This window comes from Amblyomma maculatum, chromosome 1 (genome assembly GCF_055883805.1).
Source record: "Amblyomma maculatum isolate TAMU_Amacu chromosome 1, ASM5588380v1, whole genome shotgun sequence".
Classification (NCBI taxonomy): Eukaryota; Metazoa; Arthropoda; class Arachnida; order Ixodida; family Ixodidae; genus Amblyomma; species Amblyomma maculatum.
In genome coordinates, this window is record NC_139344.1 from 10660968 (window position 1) to 10681892 (window position 20925).

The 20925-nt window shown below is 47.4% G+C and overlaps 1 protein-coding gene across 1 annotated transcript; it reads left to right on the forward strand.

Annotated features, from left to right (window-relative positions):
• Window positions 1-1784: 1784 nt before the first annotated feature.
• On the forward strand, window positions 1785-19610 carry LOC146201639 (1-acyl-sn-glycerol-3-phosphate acyltransferase beta-like). Its single transcript, XM_084598978.1, has 7 exons — window positions 1785-2023; window positions 3241-3377; window positions 5932-6113; window positions 6288-6383; window positions 11305-11377; window positions 15842-16141; window positions 19407-19610. Exons 1-6 carry the CDS (start codon window positions 1785-1787, stop codon window positions 16084-16086), a joined length of 972 nt encoding a protein of 323 aa, XP_084455104.1. The 3' UTR covers window positions 16087-16141; window positions 19407-19610.
• Window positions 19611-20925: the final 1315 nt, after the last annotated feature.

Sequence of the window (20925 nt, forward strand, 5' to 3'; positions counted from 1 at the left end):
CCCGTGGGTTGGGAATAATCTCGGACCCAGGTCCTTAATTACTTCAAATAAAAATACAATGTTCAAAACACACACTCTTTCACTCGCCGGTCCCCAAACCCTCTCACACGGCGCCTGTCTTTGCCTCCCCTCCTCAGCGTGTTTGCGACGCGATCTTGCAGCTGGTGCCTTTGTGAAAGAAACGCCGCGGGGGATCTCGAGACGAGGCCACTCAGCCGTCCCGTTCGAGAAAAAGGGGGCGGGGGTCACTGTCCCAGAGCAGTGTACAGTCGCCGTCGCACAGAATGTCTCGGGCACAGCGCGAGAGATCTGGGCTGATTGCCTACTTGGGGGGGGGGGCAAGGGTAGCGCCTATTGTCGCCCTCTGCAGGCCATTTAGCGAGCGCTTGTGGCAGTGCAAAAAGCTTCATGAACGGCGTCTCCATGCACCCATGCTTGGCGCCATGTCGGGAGATCGCTGATATTGCTGGACGAGCTGGCCGTGAAGTGGTTCGCAGAAGCGTGCCACTGTTGATAATTGGAAGCGTCTGTCGTTCGCGTCTTGGCGACGCCTCGGGGCGAAAGGACGAAACAAAACCAGGCCTCCCGCGCGCCCGCGAGCCCGCGCCCAAGAAAAGGGGTGAAAAGGAGAAAAAAAAAAACAGCGCTCGCTCCTTGGTCTCGGCGCGTGGGGGGTTCGACCGCCAGCGCGACTCCACGTGCGAGTCGCTTTTCACTGCGGCCTTACACCATACATATTTTTTCCAATGCTCGCGCATCGCCGTCAGCAGTTCCGGCAGCTACGCGTGCCGCCGGATCTTGCCAGTACCATCTTGCAATCGCTCGCAGGTACACGCAAGCCGTGATGTGCAGTCATGTGAGAGAAGCCAGCTAGCGCTTGTTGGTGCGCCTTGCGTGGTGAGGAGCTCCGCTACCGGCACTGGACGGAAAAGCAGAGCAAAGGCCTACTGCGCAGGCCGCACGAGTTCGTGGTGTATCGGGCCCATTAACTCCCTAGCTCCGTCAGATGCCGGCGCTACGGAGGCGATGGAAGATTGAAAACTGGCTTTGAGAATGAGGCCTAACGCGCGCACTGGATCGTGATATATTCGTACACTATTTCACGTTAGCCTCTTGCCTACGCAGTCGGTATCAAGACGCTACTTCTTCACGCTTGTCCTCACTTCAAGATGCCAACTTTTATTTTCCTGACCTCCTTCTTCTCCCACACCACCAGTAGTGTGGATGACTGAACAACGCCGACCAAAGTCATGTGTCAATGTACGCCCAACCTAAAGGGAGCCCTGCCAGGAGAATGAGCGCTGGCGTTGACGAGAATCATGCGGCGTGTAACTTGGGCACAACTATGAGAAGGTACACTAAAAACACGTGGTACATTTCAATTGTTTTCTCCCAAGTTCACGTCTTTAATCAGTGGTATTCGCTCCTAAAGGGACCTCGAAAAAGGGCGCAAAGGGAAACGTGTTTATAAAGCACATATGCGCCGAAGCTGTCCAGCGGATGGAAATTGGTTCGGCAAGCGCTACCGTAAATATAGCCAGAACTGCTTGCACACTCTTAAACGTGACACTTCACCTTTCATCTTCACTGCACCTTTAATGGTTGCCTCTATTTTCACTGCTACAACCCTCACTGATAACCTCCGTCATCACCCAAGGACGCATCAAGAAGTAGAGTAAAGACGACGAAGAGAGTCATGTGTACCGAGAGAAGAAGAAGATTAGCTATGTTCAGTCGTGAACCGCGGACACAGCGTGAGGTGTCTCGAACAGCGGTGTGCGGGGATGTATAGTTTTCTCGAGACGCTGCGCAATGCCCTGGCACCCGTGCGACTGTGGTCGGCGCTGCCGGTGGGGCTGGCGCTGGGGAGTGCACCCTTCCTGCTGGCGCTGTTGGTGGCCCACCATTGGCAGAGGATCCGCTACTTCGTCCGGATCTCATTCTACTACGTGGTGGTCAGCGTGGTATCATTGTTGTGCTGCCTACCCAGCCTTGCTACGCCCAGGAGACCTGGCAACCTGCTGTGAGTGACGAGAACCGCTGCCGATCTGACCTAGCCAGGTGCAGGGTCAACAGGGAATTGATGTTGCTGTAAATTTTCCCCTTAGATTACCCTTTATTGCCGTCGGTTAATTTACTGCATGCCGCATCTACACAGAGTTCGCATAACGAATGAATGCCCAACCGGCGTCGTAGAATGCGTATTTACGAGCCAGTCGAATGTGTCGAGTTCTGAAGAGGCAACTGATATGGTCTATGAAGCAAAGCAAAGTTGGGTAACCCTACTTGCTTGTGAAAAAAAAGCAAGAAAAAGGGATGTTATTCGTAAGCTCGTGCACATAAAACCGGTTATAATAGCCGGAGAGGAACAGCAGCAACTGTCGGTTCATATGAAGGTCCATATGCGGAGCACTTAGATTCTGCGAACCGGTTTACATGCATGTTGCCAACGAAAGCGTCAGTCATATTCTCTGGTGCCGCACGCTATAGTATAAGAGCGTACAAAGAGAGCGAGTTTCTTTCTTCTGAGAGTGTGTTGCACACATACAGCAATAATTTTTTTGTTTCGAGTGAATTTTGCATCATTCATGTCATAAATAAAGTGGTTTTCTTCGTACACAGCGAAGAGGATAAAAAATGCTCCAGGAAACAGCCAGCAAGGCAGAACATTACCGTCCATTTTTGTGCATATGTGTTGCTCCACGAATGGTAAAGCAAGTTCCATTGTCGCTATTTCAAGCGTAGTATACACCTTGAAATTGCTCTTATCTTCCCCGTCTTTTCGGACCTTCACTTGAGCAGTCAGGAATTTCGTTTTCGGTATGTTCTTATCAATTATGACAGCCTGTACTGATTTTTGTGCATCCGTACGAGGAACCAACTGCTTTTGGAGCTTTCTTCTGGATAACTATAACCATATGATTTTCTTAAGGAGTGAGTATCAAATTTTAAGTGAAGAATTCTTTCGGTGAAAGGAAACGAAGATTTGAAATGGTTAAGTGTGCTTTTACGTTGGTTTACGTATGGCGGCCGTTCGCGGCACTAGAGCATGCACGAGTACATACCGTTGTGTACGCAGAATCTGGACAACCATACATATCCGACTGCGGTACACCCAATGAAAAATCCCTTCAGCACCAGTTTTTAGGCTGAATTCAAAAAAAGAAACGACAATTATTGTTTGTTCCATCGAGGTCCTCTTTCATCGGTCCCTTCCCTCGCGACGAACGTTCGACGCAGGCACGTGTGGCGCGTGTTTCGGGGACGCAGCGGCTCCCTCTTCGGCATCGACTTCCAGGTTCTCCACCCCGAAAGACTGCGGTCGCTGGGAAACTGCATCCTGGTTGCCAACCACCAGAATTCGCTGGACATAATCGGTGAGCCGCGGCACATGTGCCACCCATAACCACAGGCGCCTCCGGCTCATGGAAACGGAGTAAATACGAAAAAAAACGATCTTTCGCGTTTCTCCCCTGACGGCACATATATTTCTGGTATGCCGCATCAACTAACTGTGTCTGACTTCGGCACGCAGTTCGCCTCGAATCTGGCTAATTTCTCCAAATAAGGGTATTCACCGCTTTAACGTCCATTTGCGCCAACTCATGCCCTCGCTATGCTTTGTCAGTGCGCTAAAGCAAGTACTCGGAGGAGACTGCATGCGTTTTAAATTCGTCTCATATATTTCAGAATGGGCCCGTGGCGCCTAAAGCAGTGTCGCAAAAGCCGTATATTTAGATATTTGCCCCAAATGCGTTTTTACGCTATTCATTTTGTTATTTGTTCTGTAAACAATATAACTAAGATTATAAACACGTAAGAAATCACTTTTTTCCCTTTTGACTAGAAACTTCGGATGCATTCTGTAAATTTTAATTAAATTTGTAAAAGCACATTTTTCTTTCCTGACTACAAACTGCTGACTGCAGGTACTTTCACGCGCACAAATATGTTGTGTGCTTCATCTTTGTTTGCCGGGAATTCTACGGGCAATTGTCCACTCGTGTTTCTGGTTCTAAGTGAGATTCCAGCACTGCTGCTAACATGCAACTTCATATCTTCACGACTCTTTTTATTGCATTTAGGAGCAGTTTTTAGTTATTGGACATTTTTTACGATGTCTTACAAGTCCAGCTCAAATAATTAAGAAGGAATGTTTCATCGCCGTTCACATTATAGGTTCAGCTGCTTACATCTTATGATGTTTAGCATGCCTTCAACCAGAGCAGCATCAGCACGAGCAGAGGAAAATCAGCCCACTCCAATGGATTTTTCTCGGAAGCATCCCCGCTTCTTCACATCGTCACAGAGTGCAGTTGGGCAACCGCAGTTGTTCCAGCCGATAAGAGAAGGCTTCCTTTATCGTACTTCAATGGCAGCAATTATTTCTCATGGCACTCATGGATTCCATAAAGGGCACCGACACCTCTTTGATAACACAAAGAGCGTTCATTTGCATTTGGAATCTGCCGTACTTTGTTTCGAAAGATATGGTCCCTCAGTAAACCCGTGCAGATGCTTGGCAGGTCGCAGTCCGCCGGACCGTATGCTCCACAACAGCAGACGCCACAATTGCATTAACAAATTCGGCATAAATCAAAGATATATTGTGAGTGCTTCTATATTCGCCATCATATGTCATCGCCATCATCTCATTGACTGCATACGCTCACAGCGAATTTCGTTTCTTTTGCAGATATAAAGTTAATTGTAAGGAACCTAGGCTTTTATAAACTAAATATGCAGGACCACCGAAAACCGCCCGAAAAAAAGCCAACAGGTCTAAAAGCCGCTAAAAGTCCCGCCAAAAGCAATGCATCATTTATGCCCGCCAAACAGCGTAAACACCCGCTATATTTAGCGAGAAAACGACTAACTTGGGAACAGTGCCTATAGAAGTACAGGAATATTTAATCCTTTTGACAATATTTGCTGTTATGGAGCGCAAACGTTAACCAGATTCGCAAGGAGTATAAACATTTTGTTTGCAGCGGCCACTATAATCGTGACAGCACACTTTAGCGGCTGGTTCATATATCATATAGGCGTAGTATGCAAGAAATTTGCAAAGACCTCAGGAATGTGTTGATGGTGTTTTTGAGTGAAATGGGTCGTAGTTCACAGGATCTGCAAACTGCATGTTGTGCTGCCTGAACGACAGGTCACCATCGACGGAATTGGACTTGCGTATTACAAATTGCTGCCGCGGATCGTTCCGCTCCATCTCCTTAAAATCAAAATAAGACACTATCGAAAATTGGTCTATTCTCTTTCTTGAATAAGCGAGCTTGAGGAGCTTTCAGTCATACTCTGTTTCACGGAACCAGGAAGGCATCTGCCGAAAGTCCTCTAAGGCACGTTTTTGTTAACTGCTTTTCCCCAAACACTGCGAGGCATGCGAAACTCTATGTAGTAACATTTCAGCTTTGACAGTGCATGACTTCTGCGTCCGCCGATTAAAGTTGGGTCATCAGCCCTGTATTGAAATGTAAGCTGCTCAATGGGATGTTTGGGCGCGGTTTAGCTATATACTCATCATTACAAGAGTTACGCAATGGATTTCGTATTCTGGAGAACCATACTTCACAAGTAATCGCGGCATTGAAACTCGTCAGGCCTCCTCGTCATTTGTCGATTCATCCGGCAGTGACGTGGCTTTTTCGGCATATATGGGACAACATGAAAACACGTAAAGAAACACGTAGTGTAAACATTTCGCTGCAGCGGGCGATCAGCTTTCATATTTAGTTCGTCCCTACGGTTCTTGTATGATCCATATTCAGCTGCCCGTTCATTGTCGATAATTGCCTCTCCACGTGCAAGTCGATGTCCGAAGGACATATGTATAATACTACGGATGTTCTTGTCCCACCTACAGCAGCCCTGAGTAAAATGCTCGCACTTATGGTGGGAGTCACGGTCTGCATGCAGGAATCGTTTGCCACTGGCGTCTCTTTCATCCGTGCGTACCGGTGATGAAGAGGTGGTTCCTATTCAGCGGGCCCGTCGGACTCATCTGCTGGCTCTCTGGAAGCGTGTTCGTCGACCGCAGCAACGGCCAGCGCGGCCGCCAGGCTCTCAACGCCAAGCTGCGTGACGTCAGCGAAGGTCGGGTAAGACATGCCTGTGCTCGGCGATCCACGTGTGCATGTTGAGAACACACGGCTTCGTTCGAGTTTTAAATGGGCGTCGTAGTTTTGTTCGTTGCTAGCTAGGCATCAAAGGTCATTCCGCTGCAAGCCTCCTGTAGCGCCTTCTTTTAAATAACGCACTTTCGTCCTTCGCAGCTCAGTCTGTTCGTGTTTCCTGAAGGGACGAGGAATGAGGAACCCCAGTTGTTGCCATTCAAGAAGGGCGCCTTCTACATGGCTCTCCAATGCCAGGTATGTTCCTCGCCACCTATGACTGAGTCCGGTTGGCGATAATCCTCGCAAAACATGCCACAGCCGCCAAACGAATTTTAGTATGGTGACTGAAAAATGGAAGGTGGCTATTCTGTACATGTAAGAGATACGTCCTCGCGAGTTCGTACAGGCCTTGTTCTAGAGTGTCACTTGCCTGCAGTCCATTATCGTGACGTGTGCCAAATTGAGCCACTTGTTGCCTGTAGCAACAAGGCCTGCCCACGGAGTGTAGTTGGCCGCTTAAATCTGCAGGTAGCGTGCTATGATTTTCGCATTCGGTTAAAGGGAACCACTACCACTAAACTGGCGTGCTCTCTGCTGCTGTTGCTTGATAGCAAACGTCACATTATCAATGCCAGCGCTTTTCTAATCTACGTTTTTACTCAACGTTGGGGGGAAGTAGCCTTAACACGTCTCATATTGTCACGTAGTCGTGCCTATGCCGAAGACAACAAACGAGGAGTCTGGTGTTGCAGTTCAATTAACTCCTTATTGGGTTGACTTGCGCCCTTCAAATAATTAAGTAACTCGGCGGTGAACACCAGGCGTACCTTCGTCGATCGTCGACCAAATAGTGCCCGTTGCATTCGGCAGTGCTCAATTTAAACTCGGCGCAGTGACGTCCAGATAAACCAGTCGAGGCGTACTGAAAAAGTCTGGAATAATACGGAAGCAGTTGTGCTTGCCTGCAGTCCTTCGTGGTTAATCTCGGCGCATCTTACGCTACAAAGAAAATGATAAAGCCGCGTTTCGCAGCACCAAGCACGAACAAAGAACACAAGATTGTTCTTTGCACTGCAGCCACAGGATAAGGCCGCATGTCGGCGACTGTTGAAAACAACAAAATAAAGATTTCAAAGGTTCGCAGCATTACTCTTGCCTTAAAAGCATCGCCTCGATGCTACACAAAACAAACCAAAAAACGTAAACATAAACATTAGAAATTAAACATGAAGTACGTTTAACGCGCATAATAAGGCTTCAGGCGCACAACATACACGATTTCTGGGCGCGCCCGGTGCCGCTGAGATGTGGTCGTGCTGTGGTTAATGGCTTCGTAGTCCAGTTTCCCAATGTGTGCAAGCAGTTTGTGCTTTTCACTCTGTACACGATGGCGAATCGGCGTCCAAACCCAGACCTGGTCCACCAGCTTGTACTCAGCGTCGCGCCGTCGTAAATTGTAGCGTAAAGCGTTGGTTCTTGGCTGATCTTTAATGCGCAGCCGAAAAGCTGTTGAGCTTCCTCTGCACGGTCAAGGTATAGGCAGCTACATCAACGTCGCCCTCTTCCGTCACGTGCGCTAGCATCACGTAGAGCGTTGTCGTGGGCACCTTGCTATACACAAGTTGAAACGGTGTCGACCTTGTCTCCTGAACGGCGGTGTTATAAACGAAGGTCACGTATAGCAGGATGTCATGACATGTCTTATGTTCGGTGTCCACGCAGATGACAAGCATGTTGGAGGTGGTTTTGTTCTGACGTTTTGTGATTCCATTTTTCTGCGTATGGTACGCTGTTATTCGTCGCTGCTTGTAGACGACTAGTCCAGGATAGCTTGCGTCCGCTCCGCCGTAAACACTCTTCGCCTGTCCTTGATGAGCCCTTCTGGGGCGCCATGCCGTATTCAAATTTGTGCGACAAAAATTTGGCGACTTCTGCTGCGGTACTATTAGGCACGGCTTTTGCTTCGGCGTAGCGGGCAAGCTAGCCAGCGACAACAATGATCCACTTGTTACTCATGGAGGAAGTTGGAAAGGGGCCAAAGAGATCCATCCCAATTTGTTGAAAGGGAAGGGTCGGGGGCGGTACCGGGTTCAGAAGCCCAGCTGGACAGATCGGCGGCGTCTCGTGTTGCTGACACTCACGGCACGTATTCACGTAATGAGCAACGTCGCTACAGCAACGTCGCTACAACGTCGCTACGCGGAAACCTGAGATGCCCTTCTGTTGGGTCATCATGCAGCGCAAGAAGAATTTCTTGCCTGAAGCTTTTAGGCATAAGAAGAAGCTGCGCTGTCCTATTGGATGCGAAGTTCTCAAGAGGACAAATGACGCCTGAATACAGCAGTAGGAGAAGCGGCCTTGCCTTCCATGTAATCGACTAGGTATTGCAACTCAGGGTCCGAGCGCTACTGTTGTATGAAACTGCTAGCGCTTACCTGTCCCAAGAAGGCATCGTCGTCGTCTTCTTTTGGCAGCGCGTCAACGGATGTTCGTAACAAGCAGTCTGCGTTGTACGACTTGAGGCCAGACTTGTAGACAACTGTAGGAATTCGTGAAATCGTAAGCTTCATCTAGCAAGGCCAGCAGAGCGCGTGGTGATCGCTTACCACCTTTAATTGTCGACCGTATTGTACGGGTGGAACTTTGAAGTGACCCAGATGATCGCAAGGCTCTCTTTCTCAATCACCGACTAATTGGCTTAGGTTTTTAAGAGGGACCTGCTAGCGTACGTGATAACTTTTTCCTGTCCGGCACTCTTCTGAACGAGAACGGCGCCTGGGTCCGCACTGCTTGCGTCAGTGTGAAGTTCAGTCTCGGCGTTTTCATCAAATTGACATAGGCCAGGAGGGGACTGCAGGTGACGTTTAAGCTAAACGTTCAAATCACCGATAGCACCCGCACAGTCCAAGGAATCGGCGCGCAGCTTTCTTGTCAAGGCTGTGGAAACTGGGCTATCGCACCCGTTTTCTGGGGGCTTGGTGAACTCCTTCCTTACTTACGGTATAAACCAGGAACAGCAGTTCCTCGTCGACAAAGTGGAATTTCTCTGGTTTTAGTGCGTGCTAGACTTGATGACTTGATTGCTTCCATCACTATCCGAAGCCTTTTTCAGATGGTTTTCAAAGCTTGAGGAGGCCATAACGACGCCATCCAAGTTTACCAGACAAACGTACTACTCCAAGCCCTCCAGCATAGTGTCGATTACTCGTTGGTACGTCGCTGGTGCGGAGCAGTGTCCAAATTGCATTAAACTCTAATATGCCGCCCGGTGTGACAAATGCCATATACTCGCGATCTATTTCGTCGACCTCAATTTGCCAATAGGCGCCCTTCAGGTCCATGGATGTGAAGTATTTAGCGTTGCATAACGGGTCCAATGTGTCGTCGATGCAGAGGAAGGGGCAGACGTCTTCCTTTGTTATGCTGTTCAAGCGGCGGTAATCGGCGCAGAAGCAAAGTGGATCATCTTTCTTCGCAAGAACGACTGGTGCTACCCAGGGGCTCTTCGAAGGCTTGATCACGTCGTCACGAAGCATTTCGTCGACTTGCTCAAGGATGACTTGGCGTTTTGGCCGCGATCTCTATAGGAGCTTTGGCGTAAACTTGGGTCGTGTTAGTCCGTGACGATGCGGAGATTGGCCAACGTGTCACACTTTTAATGTTGACGAAAAGCACTCAGTGCAGCTTTGGAGAATGGTCCTTATCTGGTACTGCCCGTTTCGGGGTAGTGCTGAATTTATATCCATCATGTGCTGATTGCCTTGATCAGGTTGTTTTTTTTTCCCGGTTCGTCGGGGAGGGCGAAGGCGTCTCGGATGTCTGCTAATTCGTTTTCGAGATACTCTCTTGAGATTCCTTGTTAAGATGTACGTATTCTTCGGTGAAGTGCGTTAACAGCACCTGAGCTTCACCATTCTGGAAATGGGCGGTGCTTCTTGCGTTGCCCAGTCCTCGATCCAGTAACAACTGGGTGTTTCCCTCGATGACATCTTCGGTGGTTTTGGTGTCTCTGGTACCCACGGAGACTATAAAGCTTGCTCGGCCGAGCAAGCTTCGTAGTCTCCGTGGGTACCGACGGTAGGCTTAATTCTTCGTCGAACACGTTTAAAGCAACTTGAAGTGCCGAACTTGCCAGAACAGGCTTGGCTTAATCTGTCGAAAGCTTGATGAAATTTGTGCGAACGTCGATGATCGCCCGATGTTCATATAGAAAGATCATGCCCCAAATCACGTCGCGCGAATACTGCTGTAGGACCACGAAGCTCGTAGGGTAAGTACGTCCATTTATGGTTCCACTTACAGTGCGTCGCCTCGTCAGAGTAATGAGGTTACCCTAACGTTGCGAATCAGCGCGCCATCCGAATCGGTCGTTACTTTCCCGAGGGGGGAGGCAAACGGTGCACTGATGTCTGAATTGTCTGAATAGGTGTCTACTATAGGGCAGTGACTGTGCGACCGTAGGCAGCAACTCGAAGGCTGCTTGTTCGCGTCCTCGCATTGCGCGTGAGCCTTGGTGTCCGATCTCGGCTCCGTCGTGTACTGAGGTCTTGGCCGGGGCACACCGTTGTCACTTCGCCGGGCGGCGGTGTCAGCTCAGAATTTCGTCGCGTTTTCGTCGATGTGTTCGTCGTGCTTAGCGGCGGTGTAAATGTTGCAGCGTTTTTATACTCGTCGTCGCCACCGGATGTGTTCGTTAGTTCTCTGTGTAGCAACCACACCTCCAAAGGTTGCTGCCTTTAGTTTCCTTTGCGGGGGCAGACGACCTTCGTCGCGTGGAACTGCGGGCCAGCGACGCGAAGCGTACGCTGATCGGCGATAGAGAGCGGGATAGGCGGCTTGACGACACGTACACTGCCGTGCGCAAGTAGTCGTGGATTCCCTGTAGTCTTTCGCTGGGACCGTGTCGTGGGGCATCGATGGCGAAGCCGCGCAACCCGAGCACCATAAAGATTTCAAAGGTTCGTGGCAATTTTCCAGATTTAGTGCTCACAGGTAATCTCGCACAAAGCATCACTGCGCTTTTCACATGAAGGCAAAGACGTTCAATTCAAGAAATTTCAGCGCTCTCTCTGCGCAGATTTTAGCCCAGGGTAATCATCCAGGTTCTTCTGGTAAATAAAACTTAATTGATTGATCTATTGATTCATAATTCATATATTGGTTTATTAAATTGCAGGTGCCGATCGTTCCAGTCGTGTTCTCCAGGTATTCCAGTTTCTTCAGTGTGAAGAAGAAAATCTACAACAATGGTAAGTGCGCGCGGGGATGGCACATTAGGGTCTTAAGTCTGGCATAGGCGAGTTTACACGCTAGAAAGTGGAACTAGCACCTGTGCTCGTACATCGAAGAGCATGTTTAACAGGAGCTCACGAGAGTAAGCGTTCAAGAATGTCAAGAGATTCCGGGCAAACATCTCAACATTCAGCCATGCTTACGTTTGTTTCCAGGCGAATGCAGTGTCAGCTGTTCGATTTTCGTGTTTAAAGGACAACGTAACTTCTTATTTTTTTTTTCTACACTAATGGTTATTATCTTTCGGGCCAGAGGAACAAATTTTTTAGTTCACGCGAGAAAGATCAGGTCACGTACCACGCAACAAAATCATTTAAAACGCAGCTACAATTGAGCTTACTGCTCCCTTCTTGCTAGCTGCCTCGGTCATTGTACATCTCATTGAAATGCCGCTGGCTCTTGAATCAGTTTAGCGAAGGTTGCCTCGAGCTAATTTGGAAACAAGGCGTTTCTCTCGTTGGACTACTTGAAAAAAAGATTTCTAACTCCTTTCGTTCAAAGGAGTCGCAACAGCGTCTTTTATCCCTCCGCCGGCTTGACTGCAGCTTTTCTTCTTTTAGAGGTAACATTTTTAAACTAGTCGTAATTGAACTTCTTTGCAGTATCCTCGTAACCCTATGTATACGCTCTAACGAACTGAAAATTGTTTTCCCGCCACCAGGCTTTTAAGTGAATCACCCTTACCAGAAAAATTGTATACATTCGGGCGGTATTGCAACAGTCTTGTGGTTAACTATCATCATCATCAGCCTGACTATACCCACTGCAGGGCAAAGGCTTCTCCCATATTTCTCCACTTAACCCGGTTCTGTGCTAGCTGCATCCACTTGACCCCTGCGAACTTCTTAATCTCATCCGCCCACCTAACTTTCTGCCGTCCCCTGCTACGCTTTCGTTCCCTTGGAATCCAGTTTGTTACCCTAAGCGACCATCGGTTATCCTCTCTTCGCCCTACATGTCCTGCCCAAGCCCATTTCTTCTTAATTTCTACTAGAATGTCGGTAACTTGAGTTATTTCTCTGACCCACTCTGCACGCTTTCTATCTCTTAATGTTACCCCTACCATTTTTCGTTCCATAGCCCTCTGGGTTGTCCTCAACTTAAGTAGAACTCTCTTGGTTAGCCTCCACGTTTCAGCCCCACAGGTGAGTACAGGCAAGATGCAACTGTTGTATACTTTCCTCTTGAGCGATACCGGTAAGCTGCTAGTCATAATCTGCGAGTGCTTGCCAAATGCGCTCCATCCCAATCGTATTCTTCTTGTTATTTCCTTTTCGTGGTCCGGATCTGCGGTGACTACATGTCCTAAGTACACATACTCGCCTACTACTTCCAGTACTTCGCTATCTAATGTAATCTGCTGTTCCTTCCCGAGGCTGTTGAACATTACCTTAGTCTTCTGCATATTGATTTTCAAGCCTAACTTTCTACTTTTCCTGTCTAGGTCATCAATCATTATTTGCAGTTCATCCCCCGAGTTGTTTAGCAAGGCAATGTCATCAGCAAATCGCAGATTACTGAGGTATTCTCCATCTACTCTTATCCCTAACTGCTCCCATTCCAAGTCACCGAATACTTCCTCTAAGCAAGCTATGAACAGTACTGGGGAGATTGTGTCTCCTTGCCTAACACCTTTCTTTATGAGAATTTTGTTACTTTCTTTATGCAGAACTATGGTTGCTATGCAGCCACTATATATATCTTCCAGCACTTTCACGTACGGCTCGTCTACCCCCTGATTTCGCAATACCTGCATCACCGCCGAGGTTTCAACTGAGTCAAATGCGTTTTCGTAATCAATGAAAGCTATGTATAAGGGCTGGTTATATTCCGAGCATTTTTCTATCACCTGATTGATGGCATGGGTATGATCGATAGTAGAGTACCGTTTCCGAAACCCTGCCTTATCCTTTGCTTGATTGAAGTCTAAGGTTGTCCTGATTCTATTAGTGATTACCTTAGTAAATACCTTATCCGTAACAGACAGTAAGCTGATTGGTCTGTAATTTTTAAGGTCCTTAGAGTCCCCTTTCTTATGAATGAGGATAATGTTTGCCTTCTTCCATGGTTCCGGTACCTTCGATGACACCAGGCACTGCGTATACAGGGTGGCCAGTTTTTCTAGCACGATATCCCCCCCCCCCGTCCTTCAGCAAATTTGTAGTTATCTGATCCTCTCCAGCTGATTTCCCCCTTTTCATAGTTTATAAGGCTTTCTTGACCTCGTCCTTCGTCACTGGTGGAACGTCTGACTGTTTTTCCCTACCGCCAATCTCATTACGGTCCTGACTACTTTGGCTACTGTAGAGATCTCCATAGAACTCCTCGGCTACTTTGACTATCTTATCCATATTCGTGATGACGTTGCCCGCCTTGTCCCTTATCGCGTACATCTGGTTTTTGCCTATGCCCAATTTCTTCTTTACCGCTTTAAGGCTTCCCCCGTTCTTTACAGCATGCTCAATTTTCTCCATGTTATACTTCTTTATATCGGCCACCTTACGCTTATTGATTAGCTTTGATATCTCGGCCAATTCGATCCGGTCTGTTGGATTGGAAGCTTTCATACTCTGGCGTTTTTCAATCAAATCTTTCGTCTCCTTAGACAGCTTACCGGTATCCTCTCTAACTATCCTACCGCCTACTTCTACCGCGCACTCGGTAATGATATCTCTGAAATTATTGTTCCTTGCTTCTAAGATAATGTCGCCGTCCTCGGTTAGAGCTGAATACCTATTCTGTAGCGAGATGCTGAACTCTTCTGCCCTCCCCCTCACCGCTAATTCGTTGATGGGTTTCTTTCCTACTAATCTGTTGCGTTCCTTCTTCAGATTTAGGCTAATTCGGGACCTCACCATCCTGTGGTCACTGCATCGCACTTTCCCGATTACCTCTACATCTTGCATAATGGCGGGGGTTGAACACATTATGAAGTCCATTTCATTTTTAGTCTCCCCGCTCGAACTTTTCCATGTCCATTTCCGGTTCTTCCGTTTGCTGAAGAAGGTATTCATGATTCGTAAGTTATTGCGCTCTGCAAACTCAACTAGGAACTCTCCCCTGCTATTCCTAGAACCAATGCCATAGTCACCTACTGCCTTGTCTCCTGCCTGCTTTTTCCCTACCTTGGCATTGAAGTCGCCCATTAGTACAGTATACTGCGTCTTTACTTTTCGCATTGCCGATTCTACATCTTCGTAGAAGCTTTCAACTGCCTGGTCATAACTACATGTAGGTGCATAGGCCTGCACAACCTTCAGTTTATACCGCTTATTAGGCCTAATTACGATGGCTGCCACCCTCTCATTAATACTGTAGAATTCAGCTATATTACCCGCTATATACTTATTGACAAGGAAACCTACTCCTAGTTGTCGCCTCGGTAAACCTCGATAACACAGTACATGCCCATCCTTCAGTACAGTATATGCCTCATTCGGCCTCCTAACCTCACTAAGCCCCATAACATCCTATTTTATACTCTCTAGTTCCTGTAAGAGCACTGCTAAACTAGCTGCACTAGCTAGGGTTTTAGCATTAAACGTTGCCAGGGTCAGTTTCCAATGGCGGCCTGTCCAGCGGAGCCAGGCATTCTTAGCACCCCCTGCTGCGTCACAGGTCTGACCGCCGCCGTGGTCAGTTGTTCCGCAGCCGCTGGTGACTGAGGGTCGGGGTTTTGTGGAGCTTATCATGAGAGGTTGCGGCCAATTACTGCACCAGGGTGGCCAACTCCTGTTCTGGTGAGGGAGTGCGTTGCCGGAGGTGTTCACCGGCATCAGGTCGCACCCCAAACCTGTTTATGCAATTCCATCGACACGCGGATTTTTTTTTCACCCGGTGGAGAATTGCGCGGCACCGGGATTCGAACCCCGGTCCTCTTTCATGCGAGACGGATGTTCTACCGCTACGCCACCGCTGCTTGTGGCTAACTATGCATAGCTACAATGCAGCGCTCACACTGTTGCTGCATGTTTCTAGTATGGTGTACTGCTTTTACTGGCCAAGTGGTAAGCACGATAGCGCTTCCAACATGCTTGATATGAGATTATCTAAAAACACGGATCAACAGGGTGCTATACCAATTCATTCTGTATGTCCTCCCTGTAGTGCTTTCATGCTGCCCTATTACTGGTCACACTAAGAACATGACTTGCAAAGCTCTCTTCTTTAATCAAGAAGCTATTTTCCCTCTCCGAAGCAGAGAGTAAAATACTAACGTCGCAAATTCTTTCATAGATTTCCGCGGCACCAACTCTAGATTTATTCAATAGCGTGCCGAATTTACCTCTGGTTTTCATTGGGCTCAGTTCAGAAATCATTGAAATGCATTCGAAACGCATAAAATTCAATACTCTGCCTCAGGCAGCCTACTCGGCAGACACTTGATCTCTAAACTGTGTGCAACTTCCTTGATGGTGCAGGTCGGGTGACAATGACAATTCTGCCGCCGGTGTTCACTCACGGAATGAGCGTGGACAGGGTGTCCGAGATCACCAGCCGAGTGCAGGCGCTCATGCAGGAGCACATCGACTGGGAGCTCGCTAACGACGGACAAATTCCAGACCTGGAGAATGGCGACCAGGGATGCTCGAAGCAAAAGCCCGACCCGTCGTCTTCGTGTCCCGTTCGACGCTGTTCGCCGGTCAAATCGCGCACTCTTGTGTGACAGGCCGGGTATCGCACTCTCACGAAAGGTGTCGTATAGCAGCGCAATGCATTAAGTGAGTCTCGCTCCGCCTTTTCATTTTTACTGTGATCGGTGGCACTCACAGCATGGTAGCTTTCATATAGGCCAATTTGTAGCGCGCGTTAAAGATCCCCAGGTGGTCGAAATTACTCCGTAGCCCTCCACTACGGCTCCACTTTATCTCTATCAACTTATCCCGCCTTCCTCCCTTCCCTTACGGCGCGGTCCAGGTGTCCACAGAAACAAGTGTGACAGATACTGCGCCTTTCCCTTCCTGTGAACCAATTATTGTTATTATCATTATAATTATGACAATAATCATATTTAGTACCATGAATCGGTAAACAAATGCGGAAGTTGGTCAGAAAAACAAGCAAAGACGTCAGACGGTGTTCTCACCAGATGTGAGACAGCGGCCCGGCAAGAAACACATCTGTGCACTAATTAAAGTAGCAAAACATATGTAATGAGCACAAATAAAAAAGAATGCAGCAAAGGAGATGCACAGCGCAGAGGTTAGTAACCAAAGTGAGGGTAACGGTAGCGCTTATGATAAAGAGCGGCTGCAGTCAACACTTTCAGTAATAAAACTCCTGATAGTAGAGAATTTAGAGTGAAGAAGTTTAAAATTCAGATTAATCATCCTGTTTAAATGTATTTTGCGTCGATAGCTGAGAATTTGAGGGTCGTCATTTTTGCGTGCAGCGTGTAGTAGTCTAGGGTGGTTTGTGACGTTGTGAGTGTAGAGTATGAAATTGTTGCAGCGGGGCTAAGTGACAATATTTGTTCAATGGCATTTTGTTCAGTCCTTTAATATTTCATTTACCTGTAGGTATACAGGCTCAGTAGGCTTTCTTTACCGAATACAAGAAATACCTACCTGGTTGCATGTCTGTAAAGCAAGCCATAGATTATTCCATGTATAAATTTTTCAGCACTGTTAGTTTTATTTTTAAACCGCCCATTGCGACAAAGCTCTCCCACGTGACTTTTCCTAAGTGAAAAATAGAGAATTGTATAAAATGGAACGCTTCACAAGAGCAGAAACGACTTGGTGAGTCAAAATATGGCGGTCTTCTGCGAATGCGTGCAGTTCACAAGAACTTTTATTCGCGATCGTCATCGTGTTCGGGCTGCGACCGACGAAAGCACCGGTGAAACAAGAGCCATATTTAGTGACCATCTTCTGGTTTAACCTCCTGAACTCTAACCTAAGATGTCTTACGAAACCTATAAAGTGTATCAAGCATATCCAAGAATGACACAGTCGTTAAGTTTGGTGCCCTGAGAAAATTAACTCCAAGTGATCAAATACGCGATTCATGCGGCGTTTTATTCCTTAGCATTTGAATCTTCCTGCTGCTTTCATCCTATCCTAGACTCAGCTTCAAACTGCTAGACGCATCATTTGTATCTCTGAATCCGCTTTCGCCATGGGCTTTTAGTAACGGAAGTCCTGTGACGGTGCTCGAACGGATGGGTGTTAGACCCTTTTGGAAGCTGGATATGTGTAGGGGAAAGTTTTCAGGGAGTGGATGCTAAGATGTGGGAGCAAGGTGAACACTCGTAGGTAGGAGGAGATGCACAATCCGTACCCGGGGAAGCTGTGGGGCGCATTAGCTAGACATATTTTGTGATGACGAGCATTTTAGTGCTAACATATTAAAATAAAAATAAATTATCCCTACCCACACCGAAAATGGCATAGCGGGATCAAAGAAGAGAAACAAGGAGACATTATATTGCTTTTTTTTTGTTTAGTCGACCTAAATTAGGGTAAGAAGGAAACGAAAGCTTCCAGTCGACCTTTGCGCTGCACTTGTATCTCAAAACCAACTTGACTTGCCTTGTAATAATTTCATTTCGAACGTTAGGTTGCCTTTTGCTCAACTTATACTCTCCGTAAGCTTAAACCGCTTATTTTTAAATCGAAGCAGCAGCGCAATTAACTCTTTCATTGACTTCGTATAATCGTGCCTATTGTTTACATGCATCATCGATGGCCCGTTACAGGGAACGCCTGCTGTCGGAGATGAGTAAAAGAATAATTCTGTTTGATTCTCCACATGATGACAATGAAGAGGTCAGAATTTGCAGTTTAAGCAGGACTTTTGTTAGTAGCACTTGTCCTTTCGTCTCTTCTTGTTCCTTGTCTCCTGTCACAGCGCTGGTAAAAGTGATGAAGCAGGTCTTTGTATTTTATGTCGACCAACGAAGTGAAGTCTTTGGAGATGGTAGTACCATGTTATATCGTCTCGTTGTGGCTAACATGGGAATCGCATGAAACCTATATTAAGCGAATCTACTGCATTCCATGGCTATAGAGGCAGCTATTTTTAATCGTGTCAGCTTATTGCATCCTACTCTTTTCCCTTTAGAAGAAATTACACGATTTTAGTGTTTAATCTTACTTCATTGTCACTTTAAATGCTTTCTAAAAAGAAATAACACAGCGGCAACGCCTCTACAGACAAAAACAGGTGGTGCTATCTTTGATATGTCATCTGTTTTAGTTACCTTATTTCAAACCAATTAGTGCTCACAATTATAATTTAAAAGAATTCTGTGCATTGTGGATAATGTAATGCTCACAATTACCACTGCACGTCACCAAGGCGGCACAGCGGTGGTCCCGTACATAGAGTTGCAGAGTTTTACTGTCACCAACTATACATTGTGTCCCCGTGATCAAGGCTTGTAGACGCCGTCTGCCATTTGGCAAATGAGACTGTCATATGAGACATTTCTTTTAAATTATTCTGTTCTGTTTCCGACCGCCACAGGTATCATTTGACTTGGGAAATGCGCTTTTACATTTTGCAAGAAAAACTGCCCCGGGAAGTCTGTAGCCTGTCTGTGATCCTCCATGCCATACCGGCAACTGTCGTGTACCTGTGAAACAGTGGAGTGTATAAACAACGGCATATATATTCTGCTGAGCTACTTATAACTGAAGAACGGCGAAAAAAAAAAAAGTGACAGAGGTTACAGGCGCTCAGTAGCGCGCATTCGTTTCTATTTAGTAGTGCGCATTCTTGGGCATGCCGCAGTATTGGCAGAAGTTAAAGCAAGGCAGGACACGTGATGCCAGAAAGCTGCGGACGTAAGCTCTCGTTCTTCACCTGCATTACAGTTTCTTCCAACACATCTTGCAATGCGTAATCGCACCTAGTCCGAATAAGTTCTTTGTATCTTACAGCGCTTCACGACTGAGTAATGTGCACTGCAACGTGCTCACATCACGTCATCTTACATCGTGTCACGCCACTTTAACGTTTCGACTTCTTTTCTTCTTTCAGAGAAAAAGACACGGGATTGGCAGAAGACCGACATACACATGGTGGCTCCTTTGCACATTCATGTTGCAAATAAGTGTACATAGATCGTCCGCCGAGTTACACAGAACGGTCAACAAGAATTCGTGCACACTTTCTTCTAGTCAACACCCGCACTAAAATTGAAGACTTCGAATCCGATAGCGCAAATAACCACTTTTAAAATTAAAAGAGTATTCCTAAGTCAACAGTAAAGTGCATTTTCTTGGTTGGATCGCATCTTCTTAAGGTTGTGATTGGCACATCCTTAAGAGCAAATAAGGCTCTGTCTGTCTTGCACCCATATCTGTCATACACCCATTAAAGGGGTGATGACAGGGTCGGTCGATGTATTGCAGTTTTATACTTTCGTGACTAATATACAAGTCTGTGTTCTACTCGCAACGTTTTAGTCTAGCGCGCGGCGCAAAATCGCAATCGGGGCACACCTCACACCGAGAACGACCGCCATATTGAAATGCTCGTGTGACATCACAAGAGAATAGGCGGCAGAGCGTCGTCTGCAATGCAGTCTGCAGTATCAAAGCCCACGTCTCTTTTTCTTTTGTGGACGATTTACACAGTGGTCGTACCTCATGCAGAAGTGCTTGATGAAGATTTACTGCCCAAAAGCGATACAAAGCAAGGTATGTTTTCTTCGGCATAAGGAACGGTCACAGTCCGCGCGGTTAAGTTCCTTATTTATCCACGCACTGATCTGTCGCATTACACCGGCGACGAAGCCAGCACGGCCAGCGGTCACCTTTCACCGTAGTGTGCAGTTTTCGGCCCCGCGACGCCGACGGAACTGATCATCGCACGGTCGTCCAATCTGTTTTGGTCAGATTGGAGGCCGAGCGAGAACTTGATGCTCTATAAGTTAACGGCCCGAATAGGTGCGCTTGTCTGTACCTTAACCGTGTTAGAAAAAGGAAAACAAGCAGCTACCCTTGATATGTTCCCACTTCTCGTCAGCAGTGACCTTGGCCAGGAATTTCAATCGGCGCCGAACTGCCGGCCCGTTCCGCGACGAGTAGGCCTAGTGCGAGAACGGGCGTTCGGGTGTACATTCGGTGATTACGGAGCGCATATTCACAAGCTTTAGCAGTTGTATATGGCCATGGAGTGTAGTTGTGGCATAGTGACTCCATGTCGACGATTGCTCACATCACAAAGCGCGTGTACATTGAGCGGTAAGCGCCGATGTGACCCTGTCTGGCGAGCGCAGCCGGCACCTGTCGGCGCCGCTTGTGGGTATACCCGCGGTGCACGCAGGAGACCTAGCCTGACCTAGCATCTATACGGCGCAGCTCTGTTGTAGTTTGTAAAGAAATAAAGGCGCAACTGGTGTGGAAAGAAGTGGATGCATGTTTTGGTATTGCTAGCTCAGCTAGCGTTTTATCCCGTGTGGACGAGTTGCAGACATCCAGTTATATAGATCATTTTAGTTTCGATCCTGGGCCCATCCATCTTAATCCCCTTGCCGCCATCTTGGGCTGTGCGT

Bases quoted from the DNA above. Each gene is read 5' to 3' on its own strand.
- LOC146201639 (XM_084598978.1), top strand. From the start codon at position 1,785: ATGTATAGTTTTCTCGAGACGCTGCGCAATGCCCTGGCACCCGTGCGA. The intron at 6,114-6,287 runs GTAAGACATGCC...CGTCCTTCGCAG, and splicing joins GTGACGTCAGCGAAGGTCGG to CTCAGTCTGTTCGTGTTTCC. The intron at 11,378-15,841 runs GTAAGTGCGCGC...TTGATGGTGCAG, and splicing joins GAAGAAAATCTACAACAATG to GTCGGGTGACAATGACAATT.